This window comes from Rana temporaria, chromosome 1 (genome assembly GCF_905171775.1).
Source record: "Rana temporaria chromosome 1, aRanTem1.1, whole genome shotgun sequence".
Classification (NCBI taxonomy): Eukaryota; Metazoa; Chordata; class Amphibia; order Anura; family Ranidae; genus Rana; species Rana temporaria.
Genome location: NC_053489.1, coordinates 606,035,778 through 606,061,910, shown reverse-complemented (window position 1 = coordinate 606,061,910; position 26,133 = coordinate 606,035,778). Strand labels below are relative to the sequence as shown.

Here is a 26,133-nt window from a genome sequence, read left to right as displayed (position 1 = left end):
GCGCAGAGAGTACGCATACATGGATAATAACCATGCGGCTAAAAGCCGCTCGGCTGTTATACCGGAGGAGCAGAAGGGAACATCCCCCCCTTCTGCCGCTCTTACAAAGCCACCCGTCACACTGGGAGGCCACTTCCAGAGCCTAGAGACAGACTTCCAGTCTCCTGTATGTAAACACGGAAGCAGCGTCACAACGTCACTTCCGGTTTACTCGGCTGCCAATGGCGCCAGTTTTAAAAAAAAATACAGTATTCACAATCGCCGTTTTTGACAATCTGAATACTTTGAAGTGTAGAGGAGGGATTTGGGGTCTTTTAGACCTCTGATCCCTCCATAAAGAGTACCCTGTCACCACCTATTTCTGTCACAAGGGATGTTTACATTCGGAATAATAGAAAATGGCACTCACATTGCCAACATCCGTAAATAATAACATTGTAAAGAAGAAGGGAGGAAAGGGGAACCCAAAGGTGAACCCTATTCAGACTTTAACAGCAACGTAAACAATAGAGATATATAGAAATAATTTTAATAGAAAATAATCGTTAGCTATTTTCTTATCAAGACTTGAGTTATTTGCAAGGTATATTTATGTCGTTCTGTTCTCTGTATGTCTCTGGGTGTCTGGCTGGATAGTTCAATGCTTTCAAAAAAATATATGCGTTACAATTTAAATTATAAATGTGTTTTTTGCTCTTGCAATCACTGTATCCTGAACTGCGTCCTAAAGAAGCATAACAGTGAAATGCGTTGATGCACTCAGGCTCTTATCATATAATATGCATCTCATATGTATGATTTTTAACAATTGCTATTCTTATGTATATCATGTATGTGTCTTTTCTCTATTAAAATTATTTCTATATATCTCTATTGTTTACTGTGCTGTTAAAATCCGAATAGGGTTCATCTTTGGGTTCCCATTCCCCCCTTCTTCTTTACAGATGTTTACATTCCTTGGGACAGCAATAAAAGTGATCATTTTTTTTAAACACAATGTAAAAAAAAAAAAAAAAATTCAACGCCCCTGTCCCCCGAGCTCGTACAGCAAAGAAAACGCATACGCAAGTCGTGCTCGCATGTGAAAAATGATGTTCAAATCACACATGTGAGGTATCGTCGCGATCATCAAGAGCAAGAGCAATAATTCTAGCACTAGACCTCCTCTGTAACTCTAACCTGGTAACCGTTTTTTTTTTAAGCGTAGCCTATGGAGATTTTTAGGTACTGTAGTTTGTCGCCAATCCACGAGTGTGCGCAATTTCAAGGTGTAACATGTTTGGTATCTATTACCTATCTATGGTAACATCATCTTTCAAATTATACAAAAAAAATAGGCTAATTTTACTGTTTAGTTTTTTTTAATTCGTGAAAGTGTCTTTTTTCCCAAAAAAATTGCATTTGAAAGACCGCTGCACAAATACTGTGTGACATAAAATATTGCAAGAATCGCCATTTTATTCTCTATATTCTCTGCTACAAATATATATATAATATTTGGGGTTTATGAGTAATTTTCTAGCAAAAAATATGGATTTTAACTTGTAAGCAACAAATGTCAGAAATAGACGAATGCCCTACAAGTACACACAACAAGTGGAATTTCCGTCAGGAAAAAAATTGATGTGTTTTTCTGAAGGAATTCTGCTCAAGCTTGGCTTGCCCACACACTGTCACATAAAAGTTTTCTGAACTATCAAGGGTTAAGAACGCGGTGACGTACAACACTACGACAAGGCGAGAAAAAGAAGTTTAATTCTTCCGAGCATGTGTCGAATTGTTTCCATACATGCATGTTTTTTTTCCCGCTGGAATTGCATACAGATGAACGGATTTTCCAATAGGAATTTCTTCCATTGGAAAAATTGAGAACCTGCTCTCAAACTTTAGCTGGCGGAAATTCCGATAGTAAAAGTCTAATGGAGCATACACACGGTCGGAATTTTACAATGAAAAGCTCACATCAGACTTTTGCTGGTGGAAATTCTGATCGTGTGTACGCGGCATTAGTCATGAAAGGGTTGAAAACCATTTAGAATTTTCCTTCCACTTCACAATTATGTGCCACTTTGATAAAATCTCAATAAAGTACATTTATGTTTTTTGGTGTAGCATGATAAAATGTGGAAAAGTTCAAGGGGTGTGAATACTTTTTCAAGGCACTGTAGGTAAGGGTTTATTATTACTTTAAAAGTTTACCATTGTTTTCATGTATTCACAAAGAGCTTATATTGGAATAATTTTAGTATGTGTGCCCTGGTGTTCAGTACTGTAAAGAAAAACATTCCACTCCAGACCAATTAAAGAAGCAGGGGTATGAGGCTTCTGGGAAATCTGTATACAAAACCTAAGATTCTATGGAAAGAATGTATAAATGTAAAAAGAGTGTGGTCTGCGGGCGGCTGAAGCTGTGACATTTATTTTATTGGTGAGGCGGGCCACCCGTCACGTGACCCTGCCCCCTCTGACGCAATGGGGGAAGCCAGGCTTCCCCAGTGACGTAGCAGAGGGTGCGTCAGAGGGGGACGGGTCACGTGATGGGTGGCCCCGCCTCACCAATAAAAGAAATGTCACAGCTTCAGCCGCATCATTCGCCGGGCTGTGTCCGGCGGAGAGAGGAGGTCGGCGATGCTGCGCTGTGGATCCTGGAAGATCTTCTCATCGGTGGACCGGAGAGGAGATCACCCGTCGCTAGATACAGACAACGTTGGAGCAGGGAGCCGGGACCGAGTGGATTACCATCGCTGGATTTTTTTTATTTATTTTTTATTAATAAAGGACTTTTTTCTACGGTGTGTGTTTTTTACAACTATTTACACTTCCTTTGTGAAATGGTAGGGGTACAATGTACCCCATTACCAATTCACGTAGGGGGGGCAGGATCTGGGGGTCCCCTTTGTTAAAGGGGTCTTCCAGATTCTGATAAGCCCCCCGCCTGCAGACCCCCACAACCACCAGGCAAGGGTTGTGGGGATGAGGCCCTTGTCCCCATCAACATGGGGACATCCTCCCCATGTTGAGGGCATAAGGCCTGGTACGGTTCAGGAGAGGGGGGGCGCAGTCTGTCCCCCCCTCTTTTCTGCGGCCGGCCAGGTTAACGTGCTCGGATAACTCCACGCCATTTTTTAAAAAAAATTGGGGTGGAGTTCCCCTTAAAATCCACAACAGACCTGAAGGGCCTGGTAATGGAATTTGGGGGGACCCCCACGCTTTTTTTTTTTTTTTTATATAAATGAATCCTCTCTGAATTGCCGGGAGCCGACAATTCATTATAGCCGCAAGTCCAGTTTTAAATGACTTTTTTTCTTTCAGAAATGACACTTTGTGCAGGGAAAGTTCTAAGTACTGGAAACATGCGCTTTTTCACATACTTACTTTACACCCCCCCCCCCCCCCCCCCAGGTATGAAATTTAAAGGAATATTTCACTTTTATTGTTTCACTTTTAGCATTATTAAATTCACTGCTCCCGAAAAAACTTCAGTTTTTAAAACTTTTTTTTGCATCGATACATGTCCCCTGGGGCAGGACCCAGGTCCCCAACACATTTTAGGACAATAAATTGCATATTAGCCTTTAAAATTAGTACTTTCGATTTCTCCCATAGACTTTAACAGGGTGTTCCGCGGCTTTTAGAATTTGCCGCGAACACCTCAAATTGTTCGTTGTTCGCCGAATAGGCGAACAGGCAATGTTCGAGTCGAACATGAGTTTGACTTGAACTCCAAGCTCATCCCTAGTAGAGACATCCCAAAAAAGACTTGCACTCCCAAAGGGGCTTTAGACTAATCTCCCTGCAGGCTGCTGATCTCACGCATGTGCAGCAGCACTACAGTACTTGGAGAGCCATATGAAGTGTAATAACATGCAATTCTTCTTTTTATCTTTGTCAAAAAGTACAGTACCTCCATTATCAAGTAAGACTGACATCAAGTAAAAATGAACCACAAGGAAGAGGCAGAATAGGAATGAGTGATACAAATCTTGGCTGTACTTTGCCTCTAATGCTCACTTGTAGGTGTATATATAAAACCTTCACTGTGCAGATGTCTTAACCATTCACAGTGGCACCATATTGTTTGTGACATAATTATCTCCTTTGAGTGTCAGCTCCATCTAGTGGCCACAATGCAGTGTATTGAGATACCTAAAGAAAAAATACTGCATCATGGTCACCAGATGGAGCTGTCGATCACAGGAGATAATTATATTACAGTGATTATTCATTGCTGTGTGAGTGGTTAAGACATTAGCACAGCGAATGTTTTATACATAGACCCCTTGGTGATGGATGGGGGAGGAGTTTAGGCAGCTATGGAACAGGGCAGCCAACTTTCATAAATCACTGTAACCTTTGAAAAATTTGAATACGTTAGTGTAAAGCAAACTGTATCGACTTATACAATACTGGAAAAGGACTATGGCCACAAGAAGAAGAAAATAAATGCCATCAAAACTCATTAAAATATTTTTCTTTTTAGTTTTTGACTGGAGCAGTTGTCATTGAACAGTATGTATTCAGTGAAATAAGTGCAGTGCTCCCTGTTAGTATGTACCAGTGTATAACATTATTCCACACCGTGTCATAAGATTTATGGCAGCCGACTGGCAAATGAGTCGATCAGATGTTATCTGCTTCAATATTATGTTTACATGATCCTTGCCATTTACATATTTATAAACCCTGCTTTACTTCTCACGTGTCAAGTGCCAGTCCAGTATGTATACTGTTTCTCATAGACATATGTTCTCAGCCACTAAACATGCCATTATAGAATGTATGTGTTACTGCAGCTGTAGCCAAAACACCCTAAATCACCCCCTCGCCCTTTTGGTCAAATTCCTAAATTATGCATATATATGGACCTTGGGGCAAATCCACAAAAACGTAGCCTAACTTAACTTTTACCATTTAAGTTACACTGGCGGAAAATTTCTACCTAAGTGCCCGATCCACAAAGCACTTACCTAGAAATTTTCGGCCGTGTAACTTAAATGTCTCCGGCGCAAGGCGGTCCTCTTCTGCAGGGGGCGATGACAATTTAAATGAGGCGCGCTCCCGCGCCGGCCGTACTGCGCATGCTCGTGACGTCATTTTCCCAACGGGCAGCGCGCGAAATTACGTTACGCCGGGCTTTGTGGATTGCGACGGGACAATAAAGTTGCGTCGGGTAAAAAAAAAGTTACGCGCCGAAAAATAAAATTTAAAATTTAAAAAAAATAGCGGCGATCGAAAAAAAGGTATGTTTTTACAAGATGTAACTAGTTTACACTTTGTAAAAGCATCCCTAATTTTACGTATGCAAACGTAAACTTACGCAGAAAAAACAAAGCTGAAAAGCTTTGTGGATCTCCGTAAGTCCTCATTTGCATACGCAAAGCGGCATTTCAACGCAAAATGCCCCCAGTGGCGGATGCGGTACTGCATCCTAAGATCTGACAGTGTAAGTGTCTTACAGATGTCGGATCTTCTGCCTATCTTTGGAAAACTGCTTCTGAGGATCAGTTCCAAAGATAGGCACAGGGATACGCAGGCTGAACAGCAGTTCCGCCTGCGTATCCCTTTTGAGGATTTGGCCCCTTGTCTCTGGCACAGCCTGTCCTGGGATGGGAAGTATTTTCAGTAGGAGAAATATGAAAAGATGCATATGAATATTATGTAATCTCCTATGCAGACAGTAGGTGGAGCTCTATGGTCCTTTTCATGTGTTCCTCTGCCTCCCTTTTCTCCTGCTCTGTCCAAGGGCCAAGTCAGGCAGTTACTAATGTACTGTCTTTTAAGCTAATGCATAATGCTCTAAGAATCCCTTGGCATGTAATAACTGTTAAATATATAAATATATATATATATATATATATATATATATATATATATACCATATATATATATATATATATATATATATATATATATATATACACAGTGTATATATATATATATATATATATATATATATGGACTTTAACCTGTTTAAGAACGCCCACCCGCATTGTACTGTGAAAGGGTGGCTCCCATAGACACAGTGGCGTACGTGTATGTCGCTGCCTGTTTCTGGGTTCAGGGCGCGTATGCACGCCCATGCCTGCTGGCTCCTGCTGTTATTGGACACAGGTAGATTTTGTCAGCAGGTACTGGCCAATGATTCACGCTTAAAGTGATCCTCTTCTTTTTGGGTCCCCCGCCGGCACTCTGGGCCCCTCCTCCTTGCTGAGTGTCCCCATAGCAAGCCGCTTGCTGTAGGGGCACTTGTGTGTTCTCGCCCCAAGCTGACAGTGTATTAGCACTGATCACTGTATTAGTGTCACTGGAGATGTCAGTTAGCCAGTTACCACCCAGTGTCAGTTAGTGTCAGGTGGTCCGCCGTACAGCCCCCGCCGTACGCTATAAGATGCTGATTACTGCCATGGGAACAGTTTGGGGATGCCCCCTTCAAGGGAGGCCCGGAGCAAAAGACAGCAAAGACTAGCAGAGGGCCGGGCATGACAGAGTGTCTAGTGACACAGGAAGGGTTAAGCTAAGGGGGTTGGAGGTAGGAAGAGTAGGATTGGTGTAGAGAGGGGCGGGGGAGTTAGAAGGATCAAGTTCAGAGGAGGAGCAGGATTGGCTGCTGGTGTCAGGGGAGTTACCCTATAAAAGGGTGGGGCGGGGCCAGGCGGGCACTTGCAGTCAGGAGAGCAACGAGGAAGCAGGTTTTCCTCCTGCTCTCACACAGACAAAATGGCGTCCGTCGACCTCGTGCTCGCACGCTTGCGGGCCGAGGCAGCTCATCGGGGCACAGACTGGCTGGAGAGGCGCGCTGCAGAATGGGTCGCGGACCAGGCGGGCGGATCGGGAGGATCGGGCGGCGGTGAGTTGACCCCACGCGGGCGGAGGTCGCGGCCTCCGGCCCGCTATTCCCCGGGGCCCTCATCCAGGACTGCAAGGGGGGCCCGGAGCCCCCCGGGGGGGCGGTCGGCCCCCCCGCCGAAGCGGGTGACCAGAAGCGGGACGGGGGGGACAGAGCAGGACGCACGCCGCCGACCTCCGTCGGTGGGCGGGGCCACGGGCCGTACCGGCGCCGCTTCCCCAAATGCGGGCGGTGGGGGGGGGACACCTTCTCCTTCTGCGGCAGGAACGGGGGCTTCAAAGGGGAAAAAGAAGGCCTCAGACCCACCTGGCACGGCCGTGGGGCCCTCTACACGTGGGGCCGGCGGTTCCGCGGGTGGGCGGGGCTCGGAGCGGGGGGCATCAGGCAACGCGGAGTCATCGTCGGGTGGTCTGCCTGCTGCAGCAACGCGGGGCAGAGGAACAGCAAAAGGCCGGCCGGAACGGAGGGGGGACTCCGGGGCCTCCAGGTCATCTTCTCCTGGGGGACTGTCGGCCGCACCGATCCCAGTCGGGGAGGACAGGTCGGAAGGTGTGCCATCGGAAGACGAAGATGGTGGACCGGAGAGGGAGTCAGCGGTGGAAATCCAGTCTACGGCAGCGGGGGCGTCTCCCGGCAGGCCTGGTAAGTCCACTACTTTACATGTATCCTCTTTAGCTGACGCATTGTGTGAATTGTTGGGAGTGGGGAGGGGGGGGTTCCAGCACCTCCGCCGCCAGTGGCGGTGGCTGCACCGGTGGTGGCGGGCGTTGCGCCTGCCGCCTCTGGGGCTGACGCCCTGTTGACGGAATTGGTGGGAGGCCTCAAGGAACTTTTGGGCCGGGTGGCTGCTGTACAGGGCCCTTCGCCACAGGTGGCTCCGTGGGCACCTGTGGCTGTGGGCGCGACTGGGGGTGATGCTCCGGCCGGAGGGGGGGTTGCGGCTTCGCAGCTTCCCCCGGTGGCCCCAGTGGCAGGACAGGTGGGGACGGGAAAAGACAAGTCAGGGGGGGCCCCGGAGGTGGTGACTCGTTCCGATCTGGTACGTATTGCGGATGCGGCAAGGGGCGAGGTTTATATATGCTACGAGTGTCCTCTGGGGGGTCATTTAAAGCAGGAGGTGAAGGAAAAAATTTACAAGAGCGAATATGTAGAGATATTCTCCCTGTTGCCGTTGGAGAAATTCAACCTCGATAGGGTGAAGCCGGATGATTCTAAAAAGGAGGATGAGGAGAAGAGGCGGTATAGGTTGATTCCGCGCACTTTCGTGAACTGGCTCCAGGCGTTCGCCATTATGGCTAGCGTCGTTGGTGAAAAGAACCCAGAACATTGCTCGGCGTTGTTCGGGTACATGGATTCAATTGGGGAGGCGCATCGGGTGTACGGGGGGTCGGCTTGGCTCAGGTACGATGAGCAGTTTCGGCAACGGCGGGCAGTTAGGCCCTCTCTGCGCTGGGATCAGAAAGATATCAGCCTCTGGATGCGGCTCATGTCGGCGGCTAAGGCCCCGGCGCAGTCTTTTCACGGGGGGGCCGGGGGTACATCCTCCTCAGGACCGTCGGCCGGTAAGAAGTGGGGAGTTTGCTGGCAGTTCAATGAGAACGCCTGCAAATTCGGAGGATCATGTAAATTCAAACACGAGTGCTCAGGGTGTGGGGGCTCCCACCCCGCGGCCAAGTGTTTTAAAAAGGGAAAGCGTGCCGGTGACGCTGCTCAAAAAAGGGACGACTCCGGTGAAGGGGGAAAGGATGCTACCTTTCCTAAGTAGGTACCCGGACAAGGCAGCGGCAGAACTATTGTCCTCGGGGTTCAGGGACGGTTTCAAGATACCGTGTTCGCTGGCGGTGGTGCCGCCGGTGGCACGAAATTTGAAATCGGCTCTCCTTAACCACTTCCATACCAGGTACTTACGCAGCTTCCCGCCCAAGCCAATTTTCAGCTTTCAGCACTGTCGCACTTTGAATGGCAATTGCGCGGTCATGCTACACTGTACCCAAACAAAATTGGCGTCCTTTTTTCCCCCACAAATAGAGCTTTCTTTTGGTGGTATTTGATCACCTCTGCGATTTTTTTTTTTTGCGCAACAACTAAAAAAAGGCTGAAAATTTGGAAAAAAAAATACGTTTTTATTTTTTTCTGTTAATTTTTTTGTAAATAAGTTTTCTCTTTCAATTACGGGCACTGATATGGCGGCACTAATGGGCACCGATGAGATGGCACTGATGGACATCGATGAGGTAGTACTGACGGGCACAGATGAGGTGGCACTGATTGGCGGCGCTGGTATGCGACACTGATGGGCACACATAGGCGGCACTGATGGGCACACATAGGCGGCACTGATGGGCACACAGGCGGCACTGATGGGCACACATAGGCGGCACTGATGGGCACACATAGGCAGCACTGATGGGCACACATAGGCGGCACTGATGGGCACACATAGGCGGCACAGATGGGCACTCATGGGCGGCACTGATGTATACTTATGGGTGGCACAGATGGGCACTGCTAGGTGGGCACTGGGCATGGATGGGCACTGTGGGGTGGCGCTGATGGACACTGGGGTGGCGCTGATGGACACTGGGGTGGCGCTGATGGACACTGGGGTGGCAGCACTGATTGTTGCCAGTCAGTGCCCATTTGTGGGCACTGACTGGCATCTTTTTTCTTTATGCTTTTTTTTTTTTTTTTTAAACTTTTTTTTTTTCTGTTTTTTTTTTGCCCACCCTGGTGGTCCAGGGTGGGCATCCCTGGTGGTTAGGGGTGCAACGGATCAAAAAACTCACGGATCGGATCGATCCTCGGATCAGGAGTCACGGATCGGATCATTTTCGGATCAGCAAAAAAAAAAAAAAGGGTCCGTTTTTTCATTGGTCCAAAAAAAAAAAAAAAAATATATATATATATATATATATATATATATATATATATAATAAAATAATATATTTTTTTTTGGACCAATTAAAAAAAGGAACCTTTTTTTTTTTTTTTTGCTGATCCGAAAAAAGGGCACAATAGCAATTCACAGGGGTGGATTAAAGAGGAAGCAGGTGAGGCTGTTTGGGACTTAAAGTACAATCTTGATGTTTTTACAGCAAAATATATATATATATATATATATATATATATATATATATATATATATATATATTTTTTTTGCTGTAAAAACATCAAGATTGTACTTTAAGTCCCAAACAGCCTCACCTGCTTCCTCTTTAATCCACCCCTGTGAATTGCTATTGTGCTCTTTTTTCCCCCTTTCCCCCCCCTCCTCTCACACCAGTGCTTCACTGCTAACATTCCCATTCAGCTTGCTAGAGCCCAGTGCACAGCGTGACACGCCTCCCCGGGGAGGCGGGGAGGCGTGTCACGCTGGGCTCTGGCAAGCAGACTGGCCGCCGCTCCGGAGCTAGGCCGAAGCCGGGGACTTTCCTAGGCCTAGGCTCCGGAGCGCTCCGCGGATCGCGGGGTGTGCCGATCCGAACGGGGTGGCCCGTTCGGATCACGGATCGGTGACGATCCGTTACACCCCTACTGGTGGTCCAGTGTGGCGATCCGAGGGGGGGCTGCGCTGATAACCAATCAGCGCGAACCCCCCCTGTCAGGAGAGCCGCCGATCGGCTATCCTCTACTCGCGTCTGTCAGACGCGAGGAGGAAGAGCCATCAACGGCTCTTCCTGTTTACATCGTGATCAGCCGTGGTTGGACACGGCTGATCACGTGGTAAAGAGTCTCCGCCGGAGGCTCTTTACCGAGATCGGAGATGCAGGGTGTCAGACTGACACCCCGCATCACCGATCGCCGCGATGCGCGCCCCCACGGGCGCGCGCGGCATGAAATCCTGCAGGACGTTCTGGAACGTCCTGTCAGGATTTCATAACCACTTCCCGGACGTAAATCGGCCATAGGCCGGGCGGGAAGTGGTTAATCCGGGGGTGGTGGGGGAAAAGTTGGGCAAGGAAGTAGCACTAGGACGGATGGGCGGGCCGTTTGCGGCCCCGCCCTTGCCGGAGCTGGTGGTGTCTCCGTTGGGGGTGGTGCCTAAGAAGGAACCGAACAAATTCCGTCTTATTCACCACCTGTCATTCCCAAAAGGGGGTTCGGTCAACGACTTTATCGATCCGGAGGCTTGCACGGTGTCCTACACGTCGTTTGATGCGGCGGTACGGTGGGTGCGGCGGTACGGACGTGGGGCCTTAATGGCAAAGGCGGACATCGAATCCGCCTTCCGGTTGTTGCCGGTGCATCCTGACTGTTTTAGGCTGTTGGGATGTTGCTGGCAGGGCCAATACTATGTTGACCAGTGCCTACCCATGGGCTGCTCCATTTCCTGTGCACTGTTTGAGACATTCAGTTCCTTTTTGGAATGGGTGGTCAGGGATGTGTCGGGCCTGGACTCGATCATTCACTATCTGGATGACTACCTCTGCGTGGGGCCGCCTTCCTCTGGTGTGTGTGCGACTCTACTGTCAACGTTGCAGCACATTGCGGGACGTTTTGGCGTGCCCTTGGCGGCTGACAAGACGGAAGGCCCCACGACGGAGATTAGTTTTCTGGGTATAGTGATCGATTCGGAAGTAATGGAGTGCCGTCTTCCCAGGGATAAGCTCGAGGCCTTGAAAGCGGAAGTTAGAGAGTTTCAGGGCTTGCGGAAGGTGCAGCTGAGGACTTTACAGTCACTGCTGGGAAAACTTAATTTTGCCTGTAGGATCATTCCCATGGGCAGAATATTTTGCCGGCGGCTGTCGGCGGCTACGGCGGGGGCGAAGGCCCCCAATCATTTCATTCGTTTGTCTAAGGAGCATCGGGAGGACTTGAAGGTATGGTATGAGTTCCTGACATCCTACAATGGCAGGTCGATGTGGCAGTCCAGTCCGGTGAGTAACTTCGACGTGGAACTGGTAACGGACGCGGCGGGGTCCACGGGCTATGGGGCTTTCTTCAAGGGGCAGTGGAGCGCAGAGCCTTGGCCGAGGTCTTGGGTGGAGGCAGGCTTTCTCCGGAACCTGGTGCTGCTGGAACTTTTTCCGGTGGTGTTGGCCATTGAGCTTTGGGGGGAGGCCTGCAGCAACCTAAAACTCCGGCTGAACTGTGACAACATGGGAGTGGTTCAGGTAGTGAACCGCATGTCCGCGTCGTCACAACCGGTCATTCGGCTCATGCGGCATTTAGTGTTGAGGTGTTTGCAACTGAACATTTTCATTTATGCCGTGCATATCCCGGGCGTCGAGAACACGCTGGCTGATTCATTGTCTCGTTTTCAGTGGGACAAGTTCAGAGAGCTGGCCCCGGCCGCGGAGGCTGTCGGGGTCCCGTGCCCAGGCTGGATTTGGGAGCTGGCGCTGGATTAGCCGCCTCGTGGATTAAGCGGTCCGTTAGCACGGCCACATGGTCGGCCTACGCCAAGGTATGGAAGGAATGGTTGGAGTTGGGTGCCGAAGCTGGGGTCATGGAAGCTAGGCGTGTCCGTGTCCTCCATTGAGAAAAAGTTGGCGGGTTTAGCGTTCTTTTTTAAACTGATGGGGGGGGTGGATTGGACCAAGGACTTCTGGGTCAGACAGGCAGTGAAGGGCTACAGGAAAGGTCGTAAGGTGCAGGATGCCAGGAGGCCGGTCTCTTTTGCCAATTTGGTAGGTATCAGGGGGGCCTTGGACGGGGTGTGCACGGGGCAGTATGAATGCCTGTTATTCGCGGCGGCTTTCTCGCTGGCATTTTACGGCGCGTTCCGCATCAGTGAATTGGTTAGCCCTTCTCGCATGAGGGCTGGGGGGCTGATGAGGGAGGATGTGTGGATATCGGAGGATAAGATGGGTATTCGATTGCGCAGATCAAAAACCGACCAGAGGGGCAGGGGGGTGGACGTGGTTCTTTTTTCCCTGCCGGGGGCCAGAGTATGTCCGGTGGCATCGGTCAAGGCATTTTTGGGGGTCAGGCCGAAAGGGGGCGGGCCGTTGCTTAGGCACGAAGATGGGTCTTTCTTGTCAAAGTTCCAATTTGTGGCGGTTTTTCGCAGTTGCTTACAAGAAATGGGCTTGGACAAGTCCGAGTTTTCGTCTCACTCCTTCCGTATCGGGGCGGCTACCGAAGCTGCCAGGTGCGGGATGAACGAGGCGGCAGTACGGAAGATCGGGAGGTGGGAATCACGGAGGTTCCGGTCATACGTGCGGCCTCAGTTGGTGGTTGGTTAATGGGGAAGGGAGTGATGAAAAAGGGGGGGGCTTTTGCTAGGGTTGGTGTTCGTTGGTGAGCATTGTGGATTGTTTATTTCATTTCAGATGGAGGGACTACACGCCTCGTCTGGATTTTCGGACATTCGTACGTTTGCTGGGGGGCAAGAAGGGCTGATGAGAAGCCGGAAGGCAGGCAGCTGGGTATTTCCAGGAAGGAAGCGGTTTTGAGGTGGTTGGGGATACCTGGGATGATGTGGGGTAGGGTGCTACCAGAGGTCGAGAGGTACGCCCGACTGGACAGGCCCCCCGATGTTCTGGTTATACACGCGGGGGGGGAATGATTTTGGTGTGCGAAAAATCAGGGCTCTGATTACGGACATCAAAGCGGACTTTGAGCGGCTGCGAGCGGCCTTTCCGGGGACGGTGCTGGTGTGGTCGGAAATTGTCGCCCGCACACAGTGGCGCAAGGCTCGGTCAGTTACAAGGCTCAACAGAGCCAGGACTCGGGTTAACCGGGTGGTGGGTAAATTTTTGGCACGCCTTGGGGGGCTAGTGGTACGCCACCAGGAATTGGAGACTAATGTAGGCATGTATCTGAGGAGGGACGGGGTCCATCTGACGGATGTGGGGATTGCGCTGTGGTCGATGGGGATTCAAGAAGGGATCCAGAGAGCGTTGAGGTTGGGTGGGGGCCCTTAAAGGTGGAGGTGTCATCCTTTCGGGCTGTGGCGGTTAGTTCTGTTGGTCCTTTATGGTGGCAGTAGAAAACGTGTGAAAACGGGGGTGGGGGGCTCATCAATATGATGGGCCCCTTAAAGTGTATCCCAGCGAAAGGTTAGTTGGGATACTGTAACGTTTGCACTGCGGGCGGGGGTTGTCTCCGAGCGTACTACACGGACTGGAGGCCTAAAAGTTTAATGTTTGCTCGCAGTGCATTGTTCATCTGGTATATGGTAAAATGGTGGAGAATGGGTGTGCTGCCAGAAAGGACCAACAGAGTGGGGGTTTATTGTATGTCATTGATGTTGGATATTTACTGTTTCATTTAAGTTGGAGTTTTTATTGCAATTTATGTTTTAATAAAATAGGCTGTTGTGGCCAGTTTACTCCAAAGCAAAGGTGTGGTCTCTTTACTATATAGTAAGTGGGGGACAATTAAGGGGTGGAGTACATGGGGTCTCAACGGTCGAAGGTTATTGTGTCATATCTGGACTACACTAGTCATGTTCCCACAACACCAGTGCACAAAACAAGGTTCATAAAGACACGGATGAACGAGTTTGGGGTGGAGGAACTTGACTGACCTGCACAGAGTCCTGACTTCAACCCGATATAACACCTTTGGGATGAATAAGGCCTTATGTACACTGCTGCTGGTAAACGGGCATTTAGGAGCAGTTGGGCAGTTTTTTCAGCTGCTCCTGAACCCTTCTCTATGTTATCTTATCAGTACATGTACACAGGGTCATTTATAGTCTTTTACGGGCAGATGAGTTTAGAGGCTTTTTTTGAAACACAAAAAATTGGGTTCAGAAGCTGACTTTAGAGGCATTTCAAGCGCCAAACGCTACTAAACGCGTTTAGCCGTGTTTCATGTACAGGCATTTTTTGTTTCTTTTCTATTTTAAAAAAAAGAATAAACGCAGCTAAACGGCATGTAAATGCGGCAAACAAACGTTTTAAATGTGGGTTACTATCTGTCAAGTTAAATCGTTCGTGTACATTAAGCCTAATGCCGCGTACACACGATCAGAAATTCTGACAAGAAAACTGTGGATTTTGTTCCGACGGACTGTTCGCTCAAACTTGTGTTGCATACACACATCACACAAATTCCTGACCGTCAAGAACGCGGTGACATACAACACTACGACGAGCCGAGAAAAATGAAGTTCAATGCTTCTGAGCATGCGTCGACTTGATTCTGAGCATGCGTGTTTTTTTGCACCTTGGAATTGCATACAGACGATTGGAATTTGTCCCGTCGGAAAATTTGAGAACCAGCTCTCAAGTTTTTTCTGTCGAAATTCCGACAGAAAAAGTCAGATGGAGCCTACACACGGTCGGAATTTCTGACCAAAACCTCACATCGAACTTTTCTTGTCAGAAATTCTGATCGTGTGTTCGCGGCATTACGGTGCAGACTGCGAGCCAGGCTTTATCGTCCAACATCAGTGCCTGACCTCACAAATGCGCTTCTGGAAGAACGGTCAAACATTTCCATAGACACACTCCTAAACCTTATGGACAGCCTTCCAACAAGAGTTGAAGCTGTTATAGCTGCAAAGGGTGGGCCAACTCAATTTTGAGCCCTACAGACTAAGACTGGGATGCCATTAAAGTTTATTAGCCAGATTCACAAAGAGTTACGCCGGCGTATCAGTAGATACGCCGTCGTAACTCGGAATCTAAGGCCCCGTACACACGACCGAACATGTCCGCTGAAACTGGTCCGGGGACCAGTTTCAGCGGACATGTTCGGTCGTGTGTACGGCCTATCGGACAGGTTTCCAGCGGACATTTGTCCAGCCGACCGTTTTCCAGTGGACAAAAATTTCTTAGCATGCTAAGAAACATGTGCGCTGGAAGCCTGTCCGTCAGACATGTTCGGTCTTCTGTACAGACTCACCGGACATGTCCGATCGGCCTCCATCCCTCGCATGCGTCAAAGTGATTCGACGCAAGCGTGGAAGCATTGAACTTCCAGGGCCGCGCACGTCGCCGTGTCATCGTCGTGGCGACGGCGCGGCCACGTCACCGCGTATTGTGTACACGCAGATTTCTGTCTGATGGTGTGTACAACCATCAGACAGAAATCTCCGGGCGGACATGTCCGCTGAAAACGGTCCGGCGGACCTTTTTCAGCAAACAGTCCGTCCGTGTGTACGAGGCCTAAGCCGTCGTATGTTTAAGTGTATGCTCAAACTGAGATACACTTAAACCTAGCTAAGATACGACGGCCTGCGCCGTCGTATCTTAGCTGTCTAGTTCCGCCGGCCGCTAGGGGCGTGAACGCTGATTTACGCCTAGAATGCGTAATTCACGAACGTACGTGCGCAGTAAAGATACGCCGTTTACGTAAGGCGATTTCCGGCGTAAATTTAGTCGAACAAATAGCTGGCCTAGTCAATGTTAAGTATGGCCGTCGTTCCCGCGTCGAAATTTGAAAAATTTACGTCGTTTGCGTAAGTCGTCCGTGAATGGGGCTGGATGTAATTTACGTTCACGTCGAAACCAATACGTCCTTGCGGCGTACTTTGAGCAATGCACACTGGGATATGTCCAAGGACGGCGCATGCGCCGTTCGTAAAAACGTCAATCACGTCGGGTCACGAGTAATTTACATAAAACATGCCCCCCTCATCCTCATTTGATTTAGGCGCGCTTACGCCAGCCCATTTACGCTACGCCGCCGTAACTTAGAAGGCAAGTGCTTTGTGAATACAGCACTTGCCTCTCTCACTTACGGCGGCGTAGCGTAAATACGATACGCTACGCCGCCTCAAAGATGCGCCCGGCTACCTGAATCCAGCTATATCTGCGTGCAAAGGCGGGTGTCCCACTACTTTTGGTAATATAATTTATATATATATAGATACACACACTATATATATTATACAAATACACAATAAGTGAAGTTTAGGTGATTTAAATTTGGGTGACTGTAGTAATCGCTGTAAGGTAAGTGACACCTCATTCATCCTTCTTATACCATGCAGTCATTGAGAGAAATGCTTGATCGTCAGAGCCTTTAACCCTCTCATTGCCGACCAATCCTCCCACATGATCCCAACCTGTAATTAAAAGCCGGTAAAGGCTTGTAGCTTTTCAGTAACATGAAAACAAAATGGTTTTCTGAAGCCCCCAAAGCAATTGTTATGTGTGAAGTTGGGAAGGAATTAAATGCGATATAAGATAAATAAAACCCAAGCACCTCTCCGTTCTCTGACACTTGAAGTGTGAAATCCAAAGAGGGATATTCCCAAAGCAATTATCTGAGCGGTGAAAACACAACGGCTTCCTATGTACAACACCCGAGATTTCATCCTGTGATTAAACACTTCCACAGGTAATGTTAAATTTCCCCCATTAATGATCCAGCGGGAGTGACATGTCCTGCCATGGCACTGAACTTTGACTGGCAAGTGGTGGAAGGCACAGCTTCGGCAAACCAGAGATTGCATATCATGCCCTGGGCATTGAAACATCTTCACTTCTGTCAATCAGATTGCAGTCTGTTGGGGTAACATCAAAGAATTACAGATCTCTTCTCAAAGCAAGTTGTGCGTATGATAAGCGATTGCTAATCTTGTGTGTAAACCCGTTTCCAAATATTACGTACAAAATAATCAGCTAAAATGATCTATATTATAATGGAAATAAATACAAGATGTACATTGATTTTTTTTAACTGTTTCTTTACTGGGCTTGTTTCACAGGGGAAAGATCCAAATAAAGCAGCTCATTGCAAGTTTAGTAAGACATTCATTAAAGCTTCAGGAATTATGAAAAATTATTAATTACTGATGGTTCCTACAGGTCACCACACGTTGGTTCCTACAGGTCACCACACTTTGGTTCCTACAGGTCACCACACTTTGGTTCCTACAGGTCACCACACTTTGGTTCCTACAGGTCCCCACACTTTGGTTCCTACAGGTCCCCACACTTTGGTTCCTACAGGTCACCACACTTTGGTTCCTACAGGTCACCACACTTTGGTTCCTACAGGTCCCCACACTTTGGTTCCTACAGGTCACCACACTTTGGTTCCTACAGGTCAGGTCACCACACTTTGGTTCCTACAGGTTAGGTCACCACACTTTGGTTCCTACAGGTCACCACACTTTGGTTCCTACAGGTCACCACACTTTGGTTCCTACAGGTCACCACACTTTGGTTAATACAGGTCACCACGCTTTGGTTCCTACAGGTCACCACACTTTGGTTAATACAGGTCACCACACTTTGGTTAATACAGGTCACCACACTTTGGTTAATACAGGTCACCACACTTTGGTTAATACAGGTCACCACACTTTGGTTCCTACATGTCACCACACTTTGGTTCCTACATGTCACCACACTTTGGTTAATACAGGTCACCACACTTTGGTTCCTACATGTCACCACACTTTGGTTAATACAGGTCACCACACTTTGGTTCCTACATGTCACCACACTTTGGTTAATACAGGTCACCACACTTTGGTTCCTACAGGTTAGGTCACCACACTTTGGTTCCTACAGGTCACCACACTTTGGTTCCTGCAGGTCACCACACTTTGGTTAATACAGGTCACCACACTTTGGTTCCTACAGGTCACCACACTTTGGTTCCTGCAGTTCACCACACTTTGGTTCCTGCAGGTCACCACACTTTGGTTCCTGCAGGTCACCACACTTTGGTTCCTACAGATCACCACACTTTGGTTCCTACAGGTCCCCACACTTTGGTTCCTACAGGTCACCACACTTTGGTTCCTACAGGTCAGGTCACCACACTTTGGTTCCTACAGGTTAGGTCACCACACTTTGGTTCCTACAGGTCACCACACTTTGGTTCCTACAGGTCACCACACTTTGGTTCCTACAGGTCACCACACTTTGGTTAATACAGGTCACCACGCTTTGGTTCCTACAGGTCACCACACTTTGGTTAATACAGGTCACCACACTTTGGTTAATACAGGTCACCACACTTTGGTTAATACAGGTCACCACACTTTGGTTCCTACATGTCACCACACTTTGGTTAATACAGGTCACCACACTTTGGTTCCTACATGTCACCACACTTTGGTTAATACAGGTCACCACACTTTGGTTCCTACATGTCACCACACTTTGGTTAATACAGGTCACCACACTTTGGTTCCTACAGGTTAGGTCACCACACTTTGGTTCCTACAGGTCACCACACTTTGGTTCCTGCAGGTCACCACACTTTGGTTAATACAGGTCACCACACTTTGGTTCCTACAGGTCACCACACTTTGGTTCCTGCAGTTCACCACACTTTGGTTCCTGCAGGTCACCACACTTTGGTTCCTGCAGGTCACCACACTTTGGTTCCTACAGATCACCACACTTTGGTTCCTACAGATCACCACACTTTGGTTCCTGCATGTCACTACACTTTGGTTCCTACAGGTCACCACACTTTGGTTCTTGCAGGTCACCACACTTTGGTTCCTGCATGTCACTACACTTTGGTTCCTATAGGTCACCACACTTTGGTTCCTACAGGTCACCACACTTTGGGTCCTGCATGTCACTATACTTTGGTTCCTACAGGTCACCACACTTTGGTTCCTGCATGTCACTACACTTTGGTTCCTACAGGTCACCACACTTTGGTTCCTACAGGTCACCACACTTTGCAGATTATAAAAAAAACTACTGGATTTGCATATACCTATGTCTGTTATTTATTAAAGAAAGGAGCAATACACAACAATACCCAATCAACCTTGTCTCTGAATGTGGCATCTGATTGGTTGGGATGGGTGAAGCTGCCCACACATGTTACCATTGGATTGTACAATTCACTTTAGATCTACCGACAACCTATGTAGTGTAAGGGCCTGACTGATTAAATACAGATTGACTGGATAGTTTAACTACATCTTTCTACTATATACATAGTTTTGGTCAATCTAAAGTTGATTGTACAAAAATTCTACAGTCAGATTGTAAGGTATATGGTGACCCTTAACTCCCAATCAAACAATGTCACGTGACATCAGACGTTGCACATGTGCACGTTTTGTTTTTGGACGCTTCACGCTTAGGGCAGCCTACTCATTTCAATGTCCTGCCCTATGCAGGACAAACACAGCAAAGAAGCTCATGCACCTTTTTCAACTTGAAGCCTTTTTTTTGCATGCGTCTTACTTTACATGGCACCGCAAGCGCAACACGCGTTTTATGCACGTGCACTTGCTGCTGTAGTTTGAATGCAGCTCTGATGTGCATCATATCTCTTTAAATAAACCCTGATGCATCCTACACTCTTTTCTTAATAAACACAATGAGAACAAAGGATCCATTGTGTTAATGGCTGTGAGTTATCATGCATTATTCATTAGCATTCTACGAGAGCGTTAATGGGTGCCACCTGTATGACGTTCCCTTACCACAAAGTATTTACATACTTTCCAAGCCAAGACTAGTGCAGCACATGAAGAAGGACTAGAAATAAATGATTGATGAGCCTCAGATTTACAAATCACATGCACGTATACACCACAAGGTAAATAAACAAGCAAACTTTTTTCTTTTTTTAAAGTCATCAACACAAGATCCATGCGTAGTTATGAAGTTGTGAGAAAAGAATCACTGCCTTACCTTCAACACCTGCTTCAATAAACCCAAATTGTTCCAATAATTTCACAAACAGAACAATCACGATCAGAACGGCTATCATTTCAAGACCTTCCAAGTTCATGGCGAGTTAGGTCATGGTCTGACCACAGTCAGCTACTACAGTGATCTTCTCACAGGCTTTCTTTGTCAAGCCATTAAACTACATTAAGAAGGCTGCTGCCAGTCAGCTGAAGGCAGCGAGGGAGAGAGAGAGAGAGAGAGGGAGAGAGGGAGAGAGGGAGTGTGTGTGTCTGTGTGAATACAGTGCCTCCTGTCTATGCTAGCAGAGGCCAGAAGTGGCAGACGGATAAACTCAGGCCTGTCAGGATTACCCGTATGCTCGTTATCACTTTTACACAGAAAGACAGCCATGCATTAAAGAAAGTGACGATCACCCAAGGACCCAGGAGGTCACACATCAAACGTCCTCTCTAAAAGTGACGCGTACGGGCTGACAGCAACACACCTGGGAATTTTCCCCCCTTTTCATTTAGCTGTGTTATGGTAGGGAGTCTTGTGGATTGGCAGTTCCCTTGGTAACCACATGTAACATCTAAGACAAATCTATATTTGATACTTGGGTAAAACTCTATATGGAGTCCAATAGTTAAATGCAACGACTAACAAAGACTTTGAAGGACTTTCTGAGAACTCCCGTCCAAGTCAGATTTTGGTGACCATGGACTTCCCACGTTGTATACCATCCAATGTAGCCTTGTACAGGTGTGGTGGCCCAGTCAACACTACTCTATCACCCCTGATCATCCCTGTCACCCATGCTCTTCAACATCTACCTCCGCCCTCTCCTCAAAATCATCAGTGAGCAGGAATTGTGCTATCACTCCTATGCGGATGACACTAAACTTTACTTTCGGATCACTGGAAAAAAAAAGACCGATATCACGGATTAGGCATTGATCGACGAGTGGATGACTGAGAGCTCCCTCAAACTCAACGGATCCAAAACAGAACTTCTTCTCCTCCACACAAACCGAAAGACCAAAGATAGGACCTCATGGGCACCACCCACCATCCTTGGACAGATCATAACCCCAAGTGCCAAGGTCAAAAGCCTCAGAATCACCTTTGACTCAGAGATGTCTATGGATGCGCAAATAGGATCAGTAGTCAGCGGATCCCATTACCTTCTCCGCATACTGTGTAAACTCATCCCGTTCATCCCGGAAGAGGATACATCGGTAGTAGTCGGAACAATCATCAATTCTCGACTTGACTACACAAATTCCCTCTACTTAGGGCTACCAAAATACCAGATCTCGCGCCTACAAGTCGTCAAGAACACGGCAGCCAGGCTGGTAACAGGAAGGAAACCCTGGGAATCCATCACCCCATCCCTCAGGACCCTTTATTAACTAACAGTAAAGGATTGGGTCACATTCAAGACCCTCTGCCTCACCCACAAATGCACACAAGGAAAGGCTCCTCAATACTTATGCGAGAAAATAAAAACACTACACCCCCAATTGCACTCTCCGATCATCTAACCAAAACCTCCTCTACATCCCCAAGTCCCACTACAAATCGAAGGGAGAGAGAGAAGATTTGCAGTCCAAGCACCACGGCTATGGAACGCTCTACCAACGGACATCCGTATGGAAGAAAACCATCGGGCCTTCAGGAAAAAACTTAAGACCTACCTTTTTTGAAGTATAAGGAAGACAACGCATGGAACAAGCGCTTTGAGGCGATTTAGTTCGCATGTGTAGCGATATACAAGTTATTCACTAACTCACTCACTCACTCTACTCTGCTGACTGGGCAAGAAGCTCTTTGTTTGAATTAAATCATTGGGATGAATGAACTCAGGGAATACTTGAAACGTTCCAAAAGCTCCAGGAATAACACCTTGTGTCCTTTTACACAAGCATTTTGTTTGTTTCATCAGTTCAGTCACGTCTTTTTCAAAGTTTTTTTCAGTTTACATCAGTTTCTTATCAGTTTCTCATAAGTTTCTCATCAGGTTCTTATCAGTTTTATATAATTTATTTTTTTACATCCACTACTAGTGCAAAAGCGCAAATAGGGCTTTGATCCGTTTCAAAGATGTAAACGGATGTATATAGATAATCCGTTTTTCCTTAGAGATACATTGATGTCTGTTTTTATATCCGTCAACTGATGGATGAAAAACGGACAAACGGAACGTGCGTGTGAACGGAGCCTTAAGCTGGTTACACACTATAAGAAAGCTAGAAGAAAATTTCTGTGTGAGGCACAAACTTTTAATACAGTGTGTACACAACTTTCAATATTGAGGAAAACTGGACGATTGTTCGCCTTACTTTCTTATAGTGTGTACCCAGCTTTACGGAGGTCACACAAGAGCTGTTGGTTGTAAATCCTTGCATATACCCAGTTAAGTGACTAGCCTCAGGTTATAAACAGAGATGAAACAAATCATCCTACATAAGTTGTACCTGTTTATCTACAGCAGTCTTTCCCCTACATCCATTCCAAATGCAGGCTTTACACAGCTCTGAAAAACAGGGGGCGGACAGCTGAAATTGCATCAGTGAGGAGATCTCTGTGATCTGGTTGGGGGAAAGGGACAGGTCCCCATTCATACAACACAAAGAAACAGAGCTGAGTATGTCAATCACAGACTGTGCCCTCCCCTGTCACCATTTTTCTTTTGGTGTCAGGAAAACTTGTCAGAACTGCGGGGATGCTCATGATGTCATTGACTTAATATGGCCACATATAAAGAAATTGACCTAAGATGGGCATGTGGCTATATACTACAAACTCCCTACCCTACATGCCATTTTCAAATACCAGGACCATCTTAAACCTTTTGTTCACAAAACACTGGGATTTGTATGTCCACCCTAAAATAGTAGACTCTCTATAACTTAAAAGCGACTCAAAACCACCCTGCACTTATACTTTATAAAAAGGCATCTAAACACAGATAATAGGTTTGATTTCAAACCAAGTTCCAGTCTAAAACATGTGTTCCTATGTCTACAGTTCTTGTGATGTGATACTGCCATAGTACACATGGCTTGTTTAAAGCTTCTAGATTAGTTTGTCTCCACTCTGTTGCATTACAATCTTGAACCTGTCTGCTAAATTATGCATGGAACTTCAACCACTACTATTAAGACCAAGCCACTTGACTACGAGAGCAAAGCACTTGCCCATGTGATCTGAAACACATAGTATATATATAGGGGTATATTTATAAAAAATTTGCACAGCAACGTGGTCAAAAGTGCATGTACAGTAATTCTGTGCAAAAAACACTTGGTATTGGGTTATTTCCAATGCTGATCAAACGTTTTTCATTGATTTAAAAATGGAAAATACCATATTTGTTCCTTAGTTGGCGCGAAGTGTTATAGGAAATTCCTAAAATATTTAGCTCCATATAGTGGGCAAATGAGGTATTTGAGAGATACTGCATGGCTGAGGATTTGATATCTCTTCCTAAGGTTGTGAATGACAAGTATACTGCTTTCCTGCACTCCAGGGCCCAGATTCACAAAGATTGGCTTAACTTTAGGTGGGCGTAGCGTATCTCATATACGCTACGCCGCCGTAACTTAGAGAGGCGAGTACCGTATTCACAAAGAACTTGCGCCCTAAGTTACGGCGGCGTAGCGTAAATGGGCCGGCGTAAGCCCGCCTAATTCAAAGTAGGCTGGTAGGGGGCGTGTATGGTAATGAATTGTGACCCCACGTAAATGACGCACCTAACGAACGGCGCATGTGCGCGCATGCTCAGTATCACGTCAAATTTTCTCCGTAAATTACGCTGGCTCAATGCTTAGTCGACGTGAACGTAACCTACGCCCATCACCATTTACGTACAACTTACGCAAACAACGTAAAATACGACGTTGTTCCGACGTTTCCAACGTCCATACCTAACATGACTTACCCCTGCTTTATTAGGGGTAAAGTTACGCCGGTCAGACGCCTTACATAAACAGTGTATTTTAATACGCCGGGCGCAAGTACGTTTGTGAATCGGCGTATCTAGCTCATTTGCATATTAGACACGGAAATCAACTGAAGCGCCACCTAGCGGCCAGTGTAAATATGCACCCAAGATACAACTGCGTAGGAGACTTACGCCACTCGTATCTTGGCCGAATTCAATCACAAATGATTCTAAGAATCAGGCGCGTAGATACGACGGCGCACATTCGGATTTACGACGGCGTACGTGGAGATATGCCGTCTTAAGTCCTTTGTGAATCTGGGCCCAGGAGTTTGTGCTTTCTGGTTGAGGACAGTGGACTTCCAGGCTAGAAGATTTACTGTAGCCTTTGTACATGGGGATACTATTCTACTACAGCCAACAAGTTTAGAACAGAATTAGGAACTTTAACTCATTTGGTTGGAACTGTATCCTAATTGTTGCAATGTTTGCAGATGAACTGCCCTGAATTTTTGGAACTCTGGAACTATCCAGGTTTAGTTACATTATCATAATCAAAGGGGAGTCAGAATCCTACACTTGACTTGCCCATTTTTTTCTTTATGCATTTTGGTAGAACTAGAGGTGTCTGAGGAAGTCCCTACAGCCAACGAGAGTGGGCAGCCCTCTCATGACACTGAGGTTACTCTGGACTTTGCTGATCTTAAAGCGATGTTCCGCCGAAAAAAAAAATAATAATATTAAAAGTCAGCAGCTACAAATACTGCAGCTGCTGACTTTTAATATATGGACACTTACCTGTTCAGGGCGCCCACGTTGTCGGTAGCTGAAGCCGATCTGTCTGTCGGCTCTCGGGTGCTGCCGCCGCCATCTTCGGTAAGGGAATCACTTCCTAGTTCCCTACTGTGAATGCTCGAGTCACGCTGCGCGTCCTCACTGGTCCCTGCTGTCTTCTGGGGCCTATGTGTTTCCCAGAAGTTAGCAGGTGGGAGGACAGAGTAAGCGCCAGACATGGCGTAGGTCACCACAATCAACCGTTGTGACCTATACCAGGAAGTGGGAGCAAATACCTGTATTACACAGGTTAGGATGAAGGAAAAAAAGCTGGGACAGCCGCACTCCAAAAAAACTCCTCCTTTAATTAAAAATCACAAAATACATGCCACAGCAAAAAACAGCACAACAAAAGAAAAGCTGACGTTTCGCACTATGCCTTAGTGCTTGTCAAATATCAGAACCTCTGCCCCACTTTCGGATTGATTTTGAGAAAATTGCCATGGACCTTACAGGTCCACTGCCCAGGTTTGCCGGGGGCCATCAACATTGTCTAATGATTATGGATTATGCTAAATGTTACCCTGAGGCAAGTCTGCTAAGCAACACATCTGCCAAGAACTGAATTTCTCCTGTGTTTAGCCGGTCCCTTACAGACAAGGGCACCCCAATTAGGTCACGAGTAACCAAAGTGTTTTACAAACTAGTAAGAATAACGCATCTGTGAACCACCATGTACCACGCTCAAACTAATGGCTTGGTGGAATGAAGTTGTAAGAGTACGTTGGAAGAAAATGTAAATAAGGATGGAAAAATGTTTAACTATTTACTTCCATATCTAATATTTGACACCAGGGAAATTCATCAGTCCTCTACAGGGTGAATCCTATTTGCATAGCTTTAGAGAAGACACTCTAGGGGACTTCCAGTTCTGAGCATAGCTAAAGAGACTTGGAAAGGGGAGAAAACATCTAATTAAAGCATAATTCAACATAATTCACAAAAGCAGGATAGAATTGCAGCGGTAATGCTGACTGTAAAAAAGAAAATGAGATCAGGTAGCCCAA

General features: G+C 47.0%; 1 protein-coding gene across 2 annotated transcripts in view; it reads right to left on the bottom strand.

Annotated features, from left to right (window-relative positions):
• KCNIP4 (potassium voltage-gated channel interacting protein 4) overlaps positions 1-26,133 on the bottom strand; it is an 894,954-nt gene that overhangs the window by 586,699 nt on the left and 282,122 nt on the right. Inside the window, exon 1 of one of the 2 annotated variants that reach the window (XM_040335193.1) lies at positions 20,368-20,593. The exons of the other annotated variant lie outside the window; for it this stretch is intronic. Within the exon in view, the coding sequence (XP_040191127.1) occupies positions 20,368-20,467 (100 nt within the window). The 5' untranslated portion in view covers positions 20,468-20,593. Of the gene's footprint in view, positions 1-20,367; positions 20,594-26,133 lie in introns of those variants that run through there. 2 annotated transcript variants of the gene reach the window in all.